The 17,023-nt window shown below is 44.7% G+C and overlaps 4 protein-coding genes across 4 annotated transcripts; 1 reads left to right on the top strand and 3 right to left on the bottom strand.

The window, feature by feature from the left end:
• Window positions 1–277: 277 nt before the first annotated feature.
• Window positions 278–3,975, bottom strand: LOC118410376. The gene is made up of 2 exons (XM_035812066.1): window positions 3,697–3,975; window positions 278–1,091 (listed from the first exon to the last, which is right to left on the bottom strand). Exon 2 carries the CDS (start codon window positions 1,083–1,085, stop codon window positions 729–731), a length of 357 nt encoding a protein of 118 aa, XP_035667959.1. The 5' UTR covers window positions 1,086–1,091; window positions 3,697–3,975; the 3' UTR covers window positions 278–728.
• A 3,205-nt stretch (window positions 3,976–7,180) lies between these two features.
• LOC118410369 (ryncolin-1-like) lies at window positions 7,181–10,087 on the bottom strand. Its single transcript, XM_035812057.1, has 3 exons — window positions 9,775–10,087; window positions 8,601–8,859; window positions 7,181–7,738 (listed from the first exon to the last, which is right to left on the bottom strand). Exons 1-3 carry the CDS (start codon window positions 9,968–9,970, stop codon window positions 7,336–7,338), a joined length of 858 nt encoding a protein of 285 aa, XP_035667950.1. The 5' UTR covers window positions 9,971–10,087; the 3' UTR covers window positions 7,181–7,335.
• A 2,069-nt stretch (window positions 10,088–12,156) lies between these two features.
• On the bottom strand, window positions 12,157–14,511 carry LOC118410374. Its single transcript, XM_035812063.1, has 2 exons — window positions 13,277–14,511; window positions 12,157–12,711 (listed from the first exon to the last, which is right to left on the bottom strand). The coding sequence occupies exons 1-2, from the start codon at window positions 13,353–13,355 to the stop codon at window positions 12,314–12,316; spliced, it is 477 nt and encodes a 158-aa protein (XP_035667956.1). The 5' UTR covers window positions 13,356–14,511; the 3' UTR covers window positions 12,157–12,313.
• Window positions 14,512–14,678: 167 nt separating this feature from the next.
• Window positions 14,679–16,346, top strand: LOC118410375. The gene is made up of 2 exons (XM_035812065.1): window positions 14,679–14,945; window positions 15,460–16,346. Exons 1-2 carry the CDS (start codon window positions 14,864–14,866, stop codon window positions 15,849–15,851), a joined length of 474 nt encoding a protein of 157 aa, XP_035667958.1. The 5' UTR covers window positions 14,679–14,863; the 3' UTR covers window positions 15,852–16,346.
• The last annotated feature ends 677 nt before the right edge of the window (window positions 16,347–17,023 follow it).

Genomic DNA, 17,023 nt, shown 5'->3' with positions numbered 1-17,023 from the left:
CATTTTTGTAGAATAACTTGAAGTTTTCTGAGAATACCCTTTTTTCATGGGTCCGGCCAATATAATCAAATTGATGACGTCATCATTACGTCATCTTACGTCAACGTAACGTCAAACGTCAAGGACTTGTCAGATATTATGTCGATATCATGTCCTAAAAATTTAGTGGCCCTACGGCACGTCGTTTTAGAGTTATAGGACCTCAAAGTGGAGGGCCTCAAAAGCCCCCCCCCGGTCCAGGGATGACCAAAAAAGCCCGGTCTGAATAGGGTTAAAGAGTCGTCAGGAATAGATAGCCTAGATTCCAGATGGTTTCCAGGGCCTAGTACACAGGCAAGATCCTGGCTCTAGGGATAAGATGCCCTCAATGAAACTTTCGCATAGCTAGACACGATAGATATTATAGATGTAGGGGGTCTGTCATCCAGGTTAGAAAGAGACAGCACAAAGGGAGAACAAGACTGTATTCTTGCCTTGCTTTTTTTTACAATATCTACATGCTTGCAAACAGCCATTTAAAACGAAACTAAACCATACAATCCTATTTGTTTCAATATTGCCAAGAAGCAAGAAGAATCAGACTTAGACTAGAAAGCTCCTTGACTAGATCTATGATACTTTTTTTACATGTATGCTTTGTCTTTGTTGTGAACTATATACCCTGCTCGGTTTGGCAAAAATGGACAATAAAGGTCTTCACTCATTATTGCTTTTGTCCTGTTTTCCCGTCAGTTCCACCCCTTCCAGGCGTACGAATTGACCGTGCCCATGTTCCTCATGGGTTCGTCGTGGACCCGTCTCTGGTCCGTGGCCTTGGCGGACGCGTCTCTCGTCAGCCTCTCTGTGATCTGGCTCACCAGCTCCGGGTCAGAGTTGTCCCTCGGGCGCGGTCTGTTCCTCTGCTCGGCGACGTCGTGGTACTTCAGCCGCCCGCTGTGCAGCCGCTCCACGGTCTGGTCGATCTCGTAGCTGGTGAGCTTCTGGTAGCCGAAGCGCCTGTCGTCACGGCCGCTGGCGGTGCTGTGAGGGGAGGACCAGGACGACTGCGTGTCATACGGCTTCTTCGCCGACTGTCGCTCCACCATGGCTGTCTGGGGACAGGGAAAGATAATATCATAAAGAACTTCATTACACGACAATTGTACATGATACAATGTATGGCAACAACAGAATACCGTCGTCTCTGAGCTGTCATTTTCCCAAGCTACGAATGATGTATGGCAACAACAGTTACAGAAGAAGAAGAACTTTATTGCGCAACGATCGTACACGGTACAATGTATGGCAAAAAAAGAAGAAACAAACTTATCATCCTAATAACTAAAACAAGTATCAAACTTAGTACATATGCAGATTATGAATATAGAATGACATGAAGTACACAATGATCATGTTAGGCCATGTGATGAACTGGGAGGGGGAAATAAAGGCATCGCATCGAAACAAGAAATAAGGATATGCAGGCTTCCCGGGCGATTGTCGCTCCACGATTTCTGGTAGGGAATAGGGTGGGGCGAATAATGTTATCACAGACAAAATATGGTCCACGATGCTTTTCTGGAGTTGTCACAGACTAAAATGGGCTTCTATCTTTTATTACACTTTCTATCCGCCACCACTGGCACGGACTAGGGAGAGGACAGCATCGTATATATCTCCGACAACACCTACTTGATTTATGTGTTAAAGAGAAAGACCTCGCATAAAAGGGATTGTTCTTATCAGAACGAAACAGAGGGACAACAGAGTTATATTTCATACACGATTTCAATAAACGTATTGTAAACGTAACCACTTCGTGTCACCACGCAATGAATTATACGTCTTGGTTAATAAATCACGAAGAGACGCCTGACCAAAATAATGTGCGTTTGTAACTGCCAATGTGAATATAGACTCCAAGAACGCAGACGTGCTCACAAGAAGTTGCTTTCTAATATTTTCTTTCAGAAGATTACTCTCCTTTTTCTTCAAATAAGTTATTCGTCTACAAACCCACCTGAAAGGGCTCCACAATAAACATTCAAACCTCTTTATTTGATGGCAAGGACTAAATGTTTGTGAAACTTTAAATCTATATCGTGAATAGAGAGACGGTGTAAAATGTTAATTTGTAACTTAATGTATACCTAAAACCTCCCCGGCTTTGTACAGTCGATGTTGATATTTCCTAACAGTCTTGGGAACATTTTACACACACCATGGGACTATTTAGCATCTGATCTTTAGATAAGATGATAATAGAGGGATCCATGAGTCGACCATACTTTTAAGTAAACTGTAACAAAATAGTCTTACTATGATGAAAAACGGAATGACATTTCTTTCCATTTCAGTACTGTTTTTTTGTCGTAGCAAAATGATGTGACGTTAGAAAGTGGGTAAAGAACAACAGCGATTCTTTTAGATTCAAAACCTAAATCTATTTACTTTTCTGGGTGTTATTGGATTTTTGTACCAGCTTTACCCATAAGAAAAGACGTTTGTATCCGAGCGCAAAGCGATTGTGAGTGTGGCTTTTTAGTTGGCTGCACTTAAATAGAACTGAATGAATTAAGCGCAGACGGTTTTGTCTTTCACAACATTGTCATGCTTGAATACACGCACTATGTCGAGGTGATGCTTGGATTTCGTACCAACAGATACGCTGTCTACATGTAATTACTATCCCTTTCCATGGAGATATTTCTTTCGTTGAAATTCTATTTCAAGGGATAGGGTAAGAGCAAGGAGGTTGAAAGAGAAGGTGGTAAGAGAAAGTGCAGGACACCCTACATAGCTTTCCCTAATTTGCTTAGTCCGCTGTATTATCTTTATTAGCGGGGTCATTCAGACATGTTTGCTGTCTCTATGGCTGCGCTATCTAGCCGAATTCTGTAGGTAAGCACCTCGTAACACAGAGGCCCACGCAAGAAAAAAATTCCATTCTTTATATGCCCACTTCTTCACGAACTTGTGTGTGTCTATTTTGTATCCTACCATATACTGCCCGGTAGGTTCAACAAGAACTCGTGTTAAGAGATACAATGAAAAATACTATCCTTCATGTAGTACTGTTAAAAGATACAATATCAACAAAGAGTATACCAATGTTGCAAAAACAGAGGTTTAACACTGAGAATGAGCCGAATTCCAACTCTGCTTTTAAATTAAGTTCTTGAGTGGTTCGTAGTAAACCGTGATGTTTCGTATGTAACACCACCCTACCTCCCTACCTAACACTAGTGCTCCCTAAAACGCTACTTCTTATCAGGCTTTGTACACGGCGGGGGAGAAAACTTGTCAATATTTGTACAGGTTATGTCAACTCATATTCCCCAAACTCGATTGCGAGCCCGCGTTGCATAAAACACAAGTTCTGACTTTTACAGGTTTAGCTAAAAGGGCGAAACGCTGTCAAAAGCTGTGTGTAAGAAACCCAGTTCAAATTTATAAAGAGAGTTGCCGTCTGACTCGGTAACTTACATAGCGCGGCCTTAATCAAACAAGAAGCGGAAATATGGCGCCGCGTGTTGTTCCAACAATCTTATAACAGTAACATTTGGTTACCATAAAACTCGACTGACCACACTAGCGGCTAGACTGGGATGACTTCGTCACTTCACCCACAGAGAGTCACAAGAAAGAACTGAAAACGTGGTTACAGAATCGACGATCGGGTCTGTAAGTTCTGAATGCCAGTTAATCAGGGCTTACCTGTAGTCAGTCCCAGCTCACGGAACAGCGACCACAGCTGTCACCCGGGCGTAAAACGTATGGAATGCCTTAAGCGCGTCTCGTGGGGTCGTCTTGGGCGTTCCACCTGTTATAGCTACACCCGGCTACGCCGCTATAACAGAAAATCTGCCGTGATTTCGCCACTTTTGGGCGCACGACTTCTCGACGGTTCTGTCTCTACAACAAGAAAGGCTGCGGGGTCAGCAGGGATAGGATGACAGTTTGTTTAATCACTTCTTTTGTTTGCGCTACAACCTGTTGCCCCGTGATGGAGAACGCATGCGCGGCAGCAGCTGCAATGGTATCAATATCCACTGGACGGCGCTGTTAGTCACTCGCGTAGTCTGTCGATCAATTTGTTAGCAGAAATATGCCCTCAGGCGGTTTTACGTGTTCTTTTGAACGGTATCAGTGTACCTATTAGAGCAAGTAGAATCCGTGTATTTGCATCATCAGTTTTGTAAACACACGAGCGCGCGCGCAGACACAGATGCACAGACAGGCAGATAGACAGACACACAGGCGCGCTCGCGCACGCACACACATACACGCACAAAAACAGACGCGCGCGCGCGCACACACACAAACTCACACACATACACACGCGTGCGTGCACACACACGCGCACAGACACACAGACACATGCACACGCAGACGCCCATGCAAACTCCACCTCGGTAATCACTGGATACAAGTTAATTCCAGTAAATTCTTTATTGAAATCAATTTCAACATCACAATCACTGCCTGTCATGGAAAGAACTCCGTTAGAAGACTTTCCCTGACAGACTTTCATCTAGAGCTCAATAATGCACCAGAAATTTATTAAGCATACTTCCAACAGCAACTAGAATTCAAAACACTACAGTTTGTGTGATATGCTGAGTTCATCATGTCTGAAGTATGCGGAATGCACTAGCTCGGGGAGTAGTTACCCAAGAATATGTCAGCCATCTCAGGTACGATGTGACCAAAAATAATTTAAATTTCCAGGCAAATTGGTCTACCACAAAGATTACTTGTATACGTCGTCATCAATTATGCTAAGGGCTGTCTCGAGCTCTATTCTACTTTTGTCCATCTCAATCATTGTTTGGACGAGTTCACACGTGTGCATATGGCAAGTCCGCCGGTATCGACTGTATTAATACCCTCTGCCAGGCCCCACAGGCTGCTGGAAAGATGGTATAGAAATTCAACAAATGTATATAGACAGATAACATGCAAGAGGAGTTAGCTAGGCTCCAAACATACTCCTCGGCCAGTTAACCACTCTGGATTGTTATCGGTCTATTTTGCCAGCACCCTGTGCAGCCTGGTAGAGGCTAATAAGAATTCCATAAGGACCTCATTCGGGCCTAAATATATACGCACATGTGAACCCACTCATAGGGACACCATTTTCGTTTTCAATTTATCATTCTAAGCTTACAGTAATGTTTTCAGCAATTCTAGTTAAGATTTTTTGGTGCCGACGGGGTGGTTTCATTTTCCGTCACAATAAGAAACTTTTCGGCCCTGGAGCGAGGGGCGGGTCCTGGAGACAGCACTTAACTTAATTTCATGCTATGTAGTGTAGAAAAATGTTGCACTAAGGAAATATTACCTCAGCATCTATACTAGCACATACAATGCAGTGTATGTGCACAGACAGTTTCGTCAAAAATGAAATTTAGAAAAGAGGACGAAATATTTCAACCTCTGACGTTTGCTAGGATTATACTGCTTATGAAAATTAATGTCGAAATTGACATGTGGCAGTGTTATACATGAAATGTAAAGCCTGACTAAATCAAGCTTCTATCAGCCCCAACAATGGTCAGACCCTAGGAATTCTGTAAGGCCTATGTCACATTTCCTACCCAGCACTCGTCCGGGCTGTTTTGGAAAACGGAAGATTAAGGTTTATGTCGATAAATATGCACAAGACAAGCTGTTGAATTATGTCCGGTGTGACAGCGTTCTCGCCCCCCCGTGATATCGCCCCCCCGGGGGCAAAATCACTAGTGTTTTCGCCCCCCCCCGGGGGCAGGATCACTAGCGATTTCGCCCCCCCATCTCGCCCCCCTCTGGTGATTTCGCCCCCCCTCCCGGGGCGAAATCGCTAGTGATATCGCCCCCCCTCCCGGGGCGAAATCGCTACTAGTGTTTTCGCCCCCCCCCCTTCCCGGGGCGAAATCGCTAGTGTTTTCGCCCCCCCCCCTTCCCTTCCATGTGTATTTACCTGTTAGTATTCTAACAGCAGAGGAACAGGTGCGCATAGCTGTTAATGAGAAGTGTGTATTTACCTGTTAGTATTCTAACAGCAGAGGAACAGGTGCGCATAGCTGTTAATGAGAAGTTTGTATTTACCTGTTAGTATTCTAACAGCAGAGGAACAGGTGCGCATAGCTGTTAATGAGAAGTGTGTATTTACCTGTTAGTATTCTAACAGCAGAGGAACAGGTGCGCATAGCTGTTAATGAGAAGTGTGTATTTACCTGTTAGTATTCTAACAGCAGAGGAACAGGTGCGCGTAGCTGTTAATGAGAAGTGTGTATTTACCTGTTTGTATTGAACAGGTGCAGGAATAGGTGCGCATACCTTTATGGTGATTAGCATATATTCAACTGTTAGTTTTTTTCAACTCGAAACAGGTGTGTTTACCTGTATATTGATAATCCCTATATTTACCCGTTAGTTTTGAACTCCAGAACAGCCCTTGAACAGGTGTGTTTACCTGTATGTTGATTAGCATGTATTTACCTGTTGGTTTTGTTTCAATTCGGATACAGTTGTGTATTGAACACCGGTTAGTATTATCAGCACAGGAACAGGTGTGCTTACCTGTACATGTATGTTGATAAGGATGTATTTAGCTGTTAGTTTTGAACATCACAATTTGTTTCAACTCATAGACAGGTGTGTATACCTCTGTGCTGATTGGCAAATATTTACCAGTTTTGTTACAACTCAGCAACAGGTGTGTTGATATGCATATGTTAATATACGTTCGTGATGTTAATAAAAGTCACCACAAAATGACAACAAAAATGTATCTGTTTTATTTCAATGCAAAGTGTGCTTGCACCCAACCAGGTAGGATCGGCTTCACAGGTACTGTATCTCATCTTAACATACTAAGGTGTCACGTATATATTGTTCCAGGTAGCTCGATTAATATGCAGTAACAAGCTGCAAGTTAAGTATCTTAAGGCTATGTAAAAAGTAGGTAAATATATACAAAAGTATATATATATATATATACAAAAGTAGGTAACAAGACAGTGCTAATCATTATCACAGCAATAGGATTAAGCTTCAACCGAACACTCTAGAAAACGGGAAGGATATTCCTAGGGGGGGCGAAAACGCTGGGATGGGGGGGGGGGCGAAAACGCCAGAGGGGGGCGAAAACGCTAGCGATCTCGCCCCCCGGGGGGCGAGATCGCGGGGGGGGGGCGAAATCCCTGTCACACCGGCCCGGTTTGGGTTTTGTTGTCTTGGATATCGGTCTTTTCGAGCCCAGGCGGGCCCCGGGATGATATGTGACGTTAACCTAACACAGGCTAATGAATCACTACAATCTTACACAAATGTGGCCAGGCCCAGAGAGGTACAAACATCTGAAAACACCATTTATGTCACCTCAGGAGCGATTCTCATCTCAACAAACTTCAGTAACGGGTGACGCCCGCGGTTCCTTTGATACCATCTGATAGAATCAAGGAGCATCTTGTCGGGCTGTGTCGATGTCGGCACGGTTTGCGGCGTGTAGTACACGCCGAGTAGGTTAGGGAAATACGACATGTACAACCACCCTGCGCTTTTAAAGTCCTTTGCCTTCTGGCCGAAGACGGTGTCCCTGTCCCGTGTGACGAAGGCGTTTCCGTTGCTGAACAAGAGAGCGTCGCCGGCGGTCCCGCTGTAGTCCCCGGCCGTCAGCTTGTACGCCGAGGCCTCGTCCGAGACGGAGAAGGTGCGGTAAAGGGCGTAGGTCACGTCTCCGCCCCACGTCTCCAAGTCCACCCGCAGCTTGCTCCTGTGATGAAATACAAGTTCATGAAATGAGGATAGAAATGAGGATAGAAAGCGCTGGGTGCTAAAGGCACATACACTGTACCTATCTGGTCTGCACGTGGACCTCCACTGCTTAATAGTTTACCAAAATATCGATGCCGTAGTACGACAATAGCTGAAGATGGTGAAACAAAGGTGCTTCCAATGACTACGGAACTAAATCTTTCGCTGACTGGAGTCAATGACCCCGAGACGGCCGCTAGGAGCGCGATTTAGTCAGGCTCATTACGGAACATATAATAAGTAGAACAGCTAAACTGATACATGAATGATAACAGATGCAACTGAATAAGTACAACATCGTACAAAAGATTAAGAATAGATAAAGAATGTAACTATAACGACAAATGACTAACAACTGATATCTACAGCAACTAAAGGATAATAACTGGACAAATAACAAATTAGAAGTAGATTAACAAAAGTGATATAAATAGTATGAAAATAACAAATAAATCACTGATCACTAACTATCTGTACAACTGAAGAAGCAAGGAAATGATAACAATTTGATGAACAAGACCATAGCACGTCCAGGCCATAAGATACAAAAACCGAACGTTACTCTGCAGTACCAAAATCACACACCAGGGGCCCGAAATCGACCCTGGCCTTCATCTTCCCAACCCCAATCCACAAACAAAATATTATTACAATCCAGAGGTTCTTAAGTTATACCGATCACAAATATCCGGAAGCACAAACACAAACACACATAGAGACACACCAAAAATTATACCACGAGCTCCATTTTTCATGAAAGCAATAATAACTAAACAAAAAATAGATAAGAAATGAAACTCTGCAGCAATTGAAGTAGCTACCTGGCCTGGTTGGTCAGCAGGTGGATGATGTCATTGCCGAGCCAGAACTCCCCGGTCAGGTTGCCGAAGCCGCGCTTGTAGTCGTCCCAGGTGCGGTAGAAGTCCTCGGAGCCGTCCTGCCTCCGCAGCAGCACGGTCCAGCCCTGCCCGCCCTCCATGCGACAGTAGGCGGGGACCGACTGGTTTGCCCCCGCCGGGCGGATGAGATACACGCCGCTGCTGGCTGCCCCTTTCAGTCGCGAGAAAATGGCCGAGCAATCTGTAATCAGTAAACATAAACACTGTGAACCTGTGTCAAAAGTAGCCTGGATACCATACCATCGAGGCGCTTGAGTTGCTCTTCGTCGGTGTAGGGGTGGCCGCCCGTGCAGTAAATTGGTACAGGGCGGGGGAGTTCTTACGGGGTTAGGTTAATTTCGTCGCGCGCGTAAACTCCAAAGGTCGGCTAAAAGCTCTGGCGGCCAAATCTCAAAGGGCAGCTAATCAGACAATGTGACACAAGCAGGTCGGTGCCTTAGCACTGGGCCGGGTAAAGCACCCCAAAGCCGACCAGCGGAGAATGGTACCCAGGCTATGTCAAAAGTTGCACAAGCTTAAGTTTTTTTTTTCACGGTGCCACTTCACATAGCGAAGATACAAAATGTAAATTACAGGTATCCCAATATAATGGCGTCGCCAGGGGCCCATAGATTACCCTTGACTTGCGCGCTCACGCACGCACGCACGCGCGCGCGCACGCACGAACACACACACACACACACGCACGCACACACAGATGCAGACACACACAAACTCACTCTAACACACACACACACACACACACACACACACACACACACACACACACAAACACTCACAAACAAACCTCCTGTTTTTTTTTACAAATAGCATGCGCGATTTATCAACAAAACTTTGTATATCATTTCTGCATTTTGTACTTAGTGTGTTTCCTTTGAGTGAGTGAGTGAGTGCGTGAGTGAGTGCGTGAGTGAGTGAGTGAGTGAGTGAGTGAGTGAGTGAGTGAGTGAGTGAGTGAGTGAGTGAGTGAGTGAGAGTGGGTGAGTGTATTCTGTCTTGTAGCGTGCATTAACGTTATAGTAAAATCACACAAATCCAAATCCAGTCGCTCAGTAATCATCCTCAAGTTTGGAGGAAATGCACTATCATTTCCTACCTATATCCGGATGTTCCAGGCTCCACTTGATCCGTTCCGACAGCGCCTGAGCTGTCTGCAGTCGCTCCAGGTGCTCCCAGGTGGTTTGGGGCATTTTCCAGGGAGAACCCGCCAGCTGGCGGAAGGTGTCGGTCCAAGTTCTGAAGCAAAGGCAGTCAGTAGACAGGGCAGTGTTAGTGTTGCGTTGGTGTAACATTTTTTATTCGACAGTGATTAGACGCGGCGAAATAGCCTATGACTGCACTAAAGTTTGCTTCAAGTCAGTTTCCAACATGACTAAATCCTGACTCTCAAATTTATTTTCTTGATTTGAAAGAACAGTAAATGATAAACGTTACACACACACACAAACATGCAAACATGGACACACACACACACACACACACACACACACACACACACACACACAAACGCACACGCACGCACGCACACACATACATACGCACACACACACACACACACACACACACACCTTCACACACCACCACAGACACTCTTCAAGACACTATAAAGAGAGAAAAACATAATACTTTCTCCACCTCCCTTCTAGGCAAATACATAGTAGTTAAGATTTTGTACAGCAAGCCTAAATTCTAAGTGCCTCGATAAAACTCACCCGCTTTTCACGGAAGCACAGCCTCCTTTGCCACCGATGATGTCACTGGCACCTGCGCCTGTCCTGCCATTGGAGAACATCAACAGAGTCACGCACAAAAGCTGAATGAAGCATCTTGTCCCCATGCTGTGAGCTCGTTTAACGCTACTATCCACTGACGAACCTGTCGGTACGCGTGGCTGGGAGAGATTGAGCAACACCTGCTAGCTGTTCACGTGTTTTGAGCGGTGGCAATGTTTAATTCGGAACCGCGGCGCCACCAGTGCGATGTAAGCTATTTAGGCGTGCGTCTAATTTTCGATATCCATAGGAATATGCACGAATCCGCCCGCAACAAACACGTGTTTCTGCCTTCAGGTATTTTTCATTCAAACGCAAGATGGAAGGACGGAAATGATCAAAGACGTACATGTACACCTTCCACTGTAGGCGTTAAGTATTACTCCCCAAGCAGAGGTTAGGCTTCGGCTTTACAAAAAGAGTTTTTTAGTCGATTTTATCGGGCTTTCGATTTTGTATTGTATCTTGTATTGTCAAAAAGGTTTTGACAATACAAGATACAATACAAAATAGAGAGCCCGATAAAAACGACTAAAAAACGTTTAAAAACAGTGGGAGCCTAACCTCTGCTTGGAGAGTAGTTAAGTATGACTTTTGGCTTCAAAGTTCCAGATGGCTATCAGCAGAGCTAGAATTAAGCTCTCCGAAATTAATGCACTGTTTCTAATGACGCAAATTTATTTCTATTTATCTCAGTGTAAAATATCATCCTCACATATGTAAATTCGTGGGGTCTTTGTGAAACCAAGGGAGTAATTTTCCCATATGTAAATTCTCTTTCGTAAAATCAAAGTCTTGGATAAACCTAAAAAAGTAGGATAAACCCAGTCTCGTCACATCCGGCACCAGAAAGACAGAAAGTACAATAACTTAAACTTTCTGGAATGACACACCGAGTCCAGTCCAATTTGTGACGGAGACAAGATATCGATTTTCACCGAAAAATACGGTCGACGCTCGGCCGATCTAAACATTCGGCTGGCGCACGTTTGTTTGTATTGTGTAATAGACTTGGCAACTGTCACTGGCTTAAATAAAAGAAGAAATTACGACAGAGATGGATACCAGGATAATTCATGCTCGTAAAGATTCAAATGGGACTGTGTGTAACATCACTTCATTTTACTATATTTCATAGTAAATCTACATGACAGTACTGAGTGTGTAGTTCATGTCAATCGGGTGCTACGTACGTCCATGTGGACAAACGATAGTCTAAAATCAGGAGATCGCGTTGTAACTTCGGAACGTACCCATCCAGCGTCTGCTTGGAGATAGACAAATGAAGCCATTCTCAAGGTACATGTACAACAAAGTGCGTCTATACTCTCCATGCGATGTTGTTGAAAGTTTGTGAATTTTTTCTTATCTACCGTTTCCGTTTCCGCACTCCCTATAGAAACAGGGAGACATGAGAAAAAGGTCACAAACTTCCCCACCAACCTCTGCTTGGAGAGTAAGTATCTACACAACAGTGTGACGATACTGTTCAACTTCAACTGTTCAACTTCTGTCATGTAGATCAGACCGTGGTAAAAATATCAGCACTCATGTGTGCGCTCGCCTCCACTAGGCCTTCCTACACAATGTACCAATATGGTCTCGATATTTCCTTAAATTGAGGCCACAATCACAAACTGCTCTTAAATACTAAGTCGTAATAAAATTTATATACATGTATCAAATTGAAGACCTTACAAATCTGTACGTATACATGTCTATACGTTTATTTACAAAATGCACTTCGATAATTTCATTCTCAAAGATACTGTTCTGTTGCTGTCTCGTAGACATTGTCATAGCGAACTTAACTGACTCAGTCTCTTCAATGAGTTTGAGGAGATTTCTTGGTCTCGTTTGAAGTTAAACGCGAATCTTCGCGGGCTGTTTGAACCGTTTCACAACCTCCTCTTCGCCTACGTTAAAGTCCCCGCAGGTGCCCGTCTTCCGTTTCATCACGACCTTCCTTTTCGTCGCCCTCTTCTTGGTCTTCAGCGCGGTGGCCCTGTACTCGGGGTCTGTGTGGACTCCGTCGTTCAGCAGGGGAGACGACGGCGCCGCCGGCGGCAGGGCTGTGGGTTGGTCCCGCCGGGCGGACTGCACCACAAGCGCGTACAGCTTGAAGGCGGACATGCGGCAGTGGTGGCTGCGGCGCTGGTGGCGGCACAGGTTCTCGATCATGTCCCTGGCCAGCGCCATGTCTCCGCCGGACTCCCGCTTGATCTTCTCCACCAGCGCGGCCTGTCGCTTCCTGTTCCTCACTGCACGGGAGGAGACAAGAGGCGATCGCGGTTAGAATCAGCCACAGTTAAATGGTGAGTCTAGATCTCCAATCAAATATCAATTTCCTATTTTCCTCCCCCTCGATCACTACTAGGTAATGTCACATCGTAGAAAAAGGCACAAAAAAACAACAAACAAACAATCAAACAGACAATATAGCTCCAAGACCTAAACTTCTACTTGGGGAGTACCGGGACAGCCTGTCGTAGAGTTTTCAGGCAGACTGTGACAGTACCAAAAAACTTTCCTTCACAAGACAAACCGCCGTTAAGTATCAAAGGCAGACTTTCAATAGGAGCAAAGACGTAATATAAGATATAAGCAAGCGCGTCTCATCTAACACCCTTGATATCAGACAGTTTAATGTTGCTGAGCACATGGAAGACAATCTCAAGAATGCCCTCAGTTTGCGATCTTAGGACGATCGTACGGCGCATGTAATCGGGCCATTAGAGAACCTGTTCTGCCGCTCCTACAAGATCTGCGAAGGAGGCCATTGGAGATCAGCTATAAGTAGGTTAGATATAGAGGAAGTCATATTACCTGGTCTCATGTCGCTCTCCAGCGGCCCCATGGTGAGCAGAACGCCGACGATGATTTCTGCAAACACACGGAAGTCCATGGCTCGGATCTGATACTTCAGACTTCGCTGATCCAACCTGTACTTTCTGGCAATGTAACTCTGCGTTGTGTACGTACTCTTGTATATATATGTATGAGTCAGTCTGTATACAGGGTTTTAAAAGCAAGGATGTTTGTGTGGAACCAACCGACTGAAACCGCCCTGGTCCGTAAAGCCAGAGGGATGACATTTGACAGAACAATCGCGTTGCTAGGGCCGCCCCTTGGGGCGGGAAAGTTTGCGTCAGAGGACGGACCAGACTTGCGTCTGGCTCGCTGAAGCTGAACATCTTTTGTGCCTCACGTGTACGTAGTCGTGATGTAATCACTTAAGGGTGGGCAAGGAATGTCCTCCGATAACCCCACACGGTGTCGTTGTTCTTCACGTGCAGGTTTCCGTGGGTAAGATCAGAGATAGAAATACGTCACATGACAGACGTGAGTGTACACGTGCCTTCTGTATTATGCATACACATGAAAAGCTCATCCTTCGATGACATATATGGCCAGATGCTGGGACACACGGTCCGTCACTTTTAGACAGTGAATTCAATGTTATTTTGCTGATGCGATGAGCTGTGACTTTATTCATTTTTCTTCCCTATTCACATGCATTTCTTTCCTTTCCTTTTTTTCTTTTTCCCTTCCATCCTCCCTCTCTTTCTTCTATTGTTCTTCCTTCCAACTAACGTTACCTCAAGAGTGTCATTATACGAAAATGTTTGTTTTGCCCAAGAAGATATTCTCTGACACTATTTAGCTCAGGTCGAGTACCAGTTCTGTCAGCGTTTTCTTTCTGTTTTCATCAAAACACAATGTACTCTTGAACCTGAGGTCCCAGCCGTCACACAATGTGGCTAACGTAACTTCTTATCAACGTTTCCTTGGTACACACAGTCTAACAACGGGTGACGTCTTAGTCCCAAAAATAGGACAGCGACAAAAAAAGGAAGAAAACACGGACAACAGCAGACGACCTATTGTGGCGCTGATGTCGTCACGACACGATAACCTTTACACCGACGGGATGCACGGTGCCTTCAGTCCTGTTGCCCTGGAGACGAAAACAAAGTTTGTTTTGATCCCAGGTCTACTTTGTGCTTCTCTTGCTTCAATTTCCAAACCTTAAGAACACATTTCAAAACACGCCCAGCTTCGATGACTAGGGTCAATGCCTAGAGTACGTTGTGTCAAACCCAGAGAGGTCCCCGGAGCTCTAGAGTCTAATAGATGAAGAGAGGTTGCGGACAAAGGGGACTAAAAATACCCGGTTTGTGGCCGGCCTCCCAAGTGGCTGTTGTGAAAGGACATGCGTCACAACTGTAACCCCGGGTACGTCACCGCGAATAGCCAATTCTATCGGGGTCAGGTCATACATACTGATGAGCATCTCACCATTCATTTAAACTCCGGTGGTCCGCCAGATCACCAGTCAAAAGACGCGCAGACAGTTAGCTGGTGGTTTCAAGAAGTGTTCTCGAGAGCGACGCACACATCGCCATTTTCAACATGCGAGGCAGAACGGACGTCTTCGCCCTCCTACTAGCAGTAGTTGTGGCCAGCCAGCTGAGTCTTACATGCTGCAAGCCTGGTGAGTTCAAAAGTCGTTTCATTTTTTACCTTCGACAAGAAGGTTATGTTTTCAGCGTGCTTTGTGAGCATAACTCGGTAAGCTATGAAATATGGAGCCTTCAGATATTTGTTATGTGGGTGAGGGTCGGGAAAACGATAGCTCCTGTTCTGGTTTATCATTGTATCTTCGAAGCTTCAAAAAGGTCCAAAACACAAAGCTAAAGCAGCTTTGGAACATTTACTGAAATGTATGTTAGAGTAGTCACAGTAATTTCTGCAACTCCGTCGCATTTGACATACGACACGTAATGCTTAAAAATTAGGGCATTGTGGACGTTCATCATCGTATAGTTCCGTGCCAGTACTGTAGCTAGGCCACGTCCTTCTCATTGTGGACGTTAAAAGTTCCTTGCTCCTAAGGTGCTTGGTACATTTTAACGAGAACTACAGGGATACAACTGAGTGGCAGATTGCTGAAATTCTGTTCGTTCCGCACATCTTACATGTGGTATATTTCATCTTCACAAATCCAGTTGCAGACTTGGAAAGAAATGGCGTAGCCTCCAACCACCACCGGAAAGGACAAGACGTCTGGCAGTGGCGGGTGGAGCGGATCTTGAGACGAATTGAGCGGGTTCTGGACGAGGATGACTACCCATCGGACGAGGAAGCCCTTGGCGAACAGGCCCCCGCCGAAGACCACCTCTACGGCTGGGTCGAGCCCTCAGAAGTGGAGCTCCCGTCCAAGCCTTTCGGCCAGGCCATCCGAGACCTGCTCCCGAAAACGGCCGAGGACGAGCCGGACTTTACCGAAGACTGGTACTCGGCGCTGGCGGACAGCATGAACTGGGACTTCGACGAGTCTGATTCAGCGAAGGACAACAGGGCAAACGATGTCCTGCACTCCAGGAAGCATCACAAATGAAGGACGTTGCTAGGCGACACGGTGACGACATCAACAAAATCTTGAGTGGTTGGCTGTATCGTGAGGCGTAACAGGTGGTCTTAAAGAGATTGGACAGCAAAGAGACGAGAAATACACTTCCGAAATGAGACATATTTTTTCTTATCTCGAAAAAGTTACGATTAACACAATCTGCGACTTAACAGTACTGATCTATTGTTGTGTGTCTCTCCAAACACTATCCCCTGAACAACCTGGGATACATATCATTGACATTGAAGTTATCATCGATCAACTTTCCCTGTTTCTTGTACCCTTCATGGCCCTTCAGATGAATACGTCCATTCAAACTTGTATCTCACAAGATCTGTATATACAGTAGTAGGAACATTGAATTTGAAAACATACAGATGAGTCCTTGCTTTTTAGGCCAGGCATGTTCTCATGTTACATGTATCTGCTGTAAATGTCATCTATAATGCACATGAAGGTATATCATGACTGACACTTTATTCTAAAAAACTGTCAATGTACATACTAGTAATTCTATCACATGGCTTTAAGCAGTTCCTAACTTGTGACGTTGTATACAAAACTGTATGTCCTATACTAAGTCGTACCAAAGAACTGATATACTTTTGATATGCCTCATTATATACAATGTCATGGTTAACAGTGTGTCTAATAATTTCATTGTTTCCAAGAGAGATAAATGCTTTTGTTTTCATACACAATAACAATGTGAAAAGACAAACAAGATGCATAGTCTGTTTCAGTCGTGATCTTTTATTCTTTCTTGGTTGTTTATAAGATTGCTGAATAGTGATATCTTCCACTGCCTTCACGCAGTTGGGTATTAGAACATATACTGTACATAAATAACATAATATGGCATTTGTAACAACAAGCAACAAACGAGAGTCCTTACATTATGGCTTCAAAGATATAGATCCACAGTGACTGTAAAGATCGACCATGTGGCTGAACTGTTGGTGAATCAGCAGGTATGGATTGTAGCAGCTATAAAACTACTTACCAAATAATCTCAAAGCATGTCAGCTCTGGTTTTTCGTACATGCAGGTGCATTTGTTTGATTTTTTAAGAGCACAACTTGAGAAGTTGTTGATGGACCTTTGTGATATATAATAGTAATATGGTAGGGTTGGCAGAAGGAAGAAATGATTTGATTTTG

Source organism: Branchiostoma floridae, chromosome 2 (genome assembly GCF_000003815.2).
Source record: "Branchiostoma floridae strain S238N-H82 chromosome 2, Bfl_VNyyK, whole genome shotgun sequence".
Taxonomy (NCBI): Eukaryota; Metazoa; Chordata; class Leptocardii; order Amphioxiformes; family Branchiostomatidae; genus Branchiostoma; species Branchiostoma floridae.
Note: the sequence above shows the minus strand (reverse complement) of the source record. Positions and strands in the feature narration are given on the sequence as shown.

Bases quoted from the DNA above. Each gene is read 5' to 3' on its own strand.
- LOC118410375 (XM_035812065.1), top strand. From the start codon at position 14,864: ATGCGAGGCAGAACGGACGTCTTCGCCCTCCTACTAGCAGTAGTTGTG. The intron at 14,946-15,459 runs GTGAGTTCAAAA...TCACAAATCCAG, and splicing joins TCTTACATGCTGCAAGCCTG to TTGCAGACTTGGAAAGAAAT.
- LOC118410376 (XM_035812066.1), bottom strand. From the start codon at position 1,085: ATGGTGGAGCGACAGTCGGCGAAGAAGCCGTATGACACGCAGTCGTCC.
- LOC118410374 (XM_035812063.1), bottom strand. From the start codon at position 13,355: ATGGACTTCCGTGTGTTTGCAGAAATCATCGTCGGCGTTCTGCTCACC. The intron at 12,712-13,276 runs GTAATATGACTT...CCTCCCGTGCAG, and splicing joins GGAGAGCGACATGAGACCAG to TGAGGAACAGGAAGCGACAG.
- LOC118410369 (XM_035812057.1), bottom strand. From the start codon at position 9,970: ATGTTACACCAACGCAACACTAACACTGCCCTGTCTACTGACTGCCTT. The intron at 8,860-9,774 runs GTAGGAAATGAT...TACTGATTACAG, and splicing joins CCTGGAACATCCGGATATAG to ATTGCTCGGCCATTTTCTCG. The intron at 7,739-8,600 runs GTAGCTACTTCA...ATTTCATCACAG, and splicing joins CTGCTGACCAACCAGGCCAG to GAGCAAGCTGCGGGTGGACT.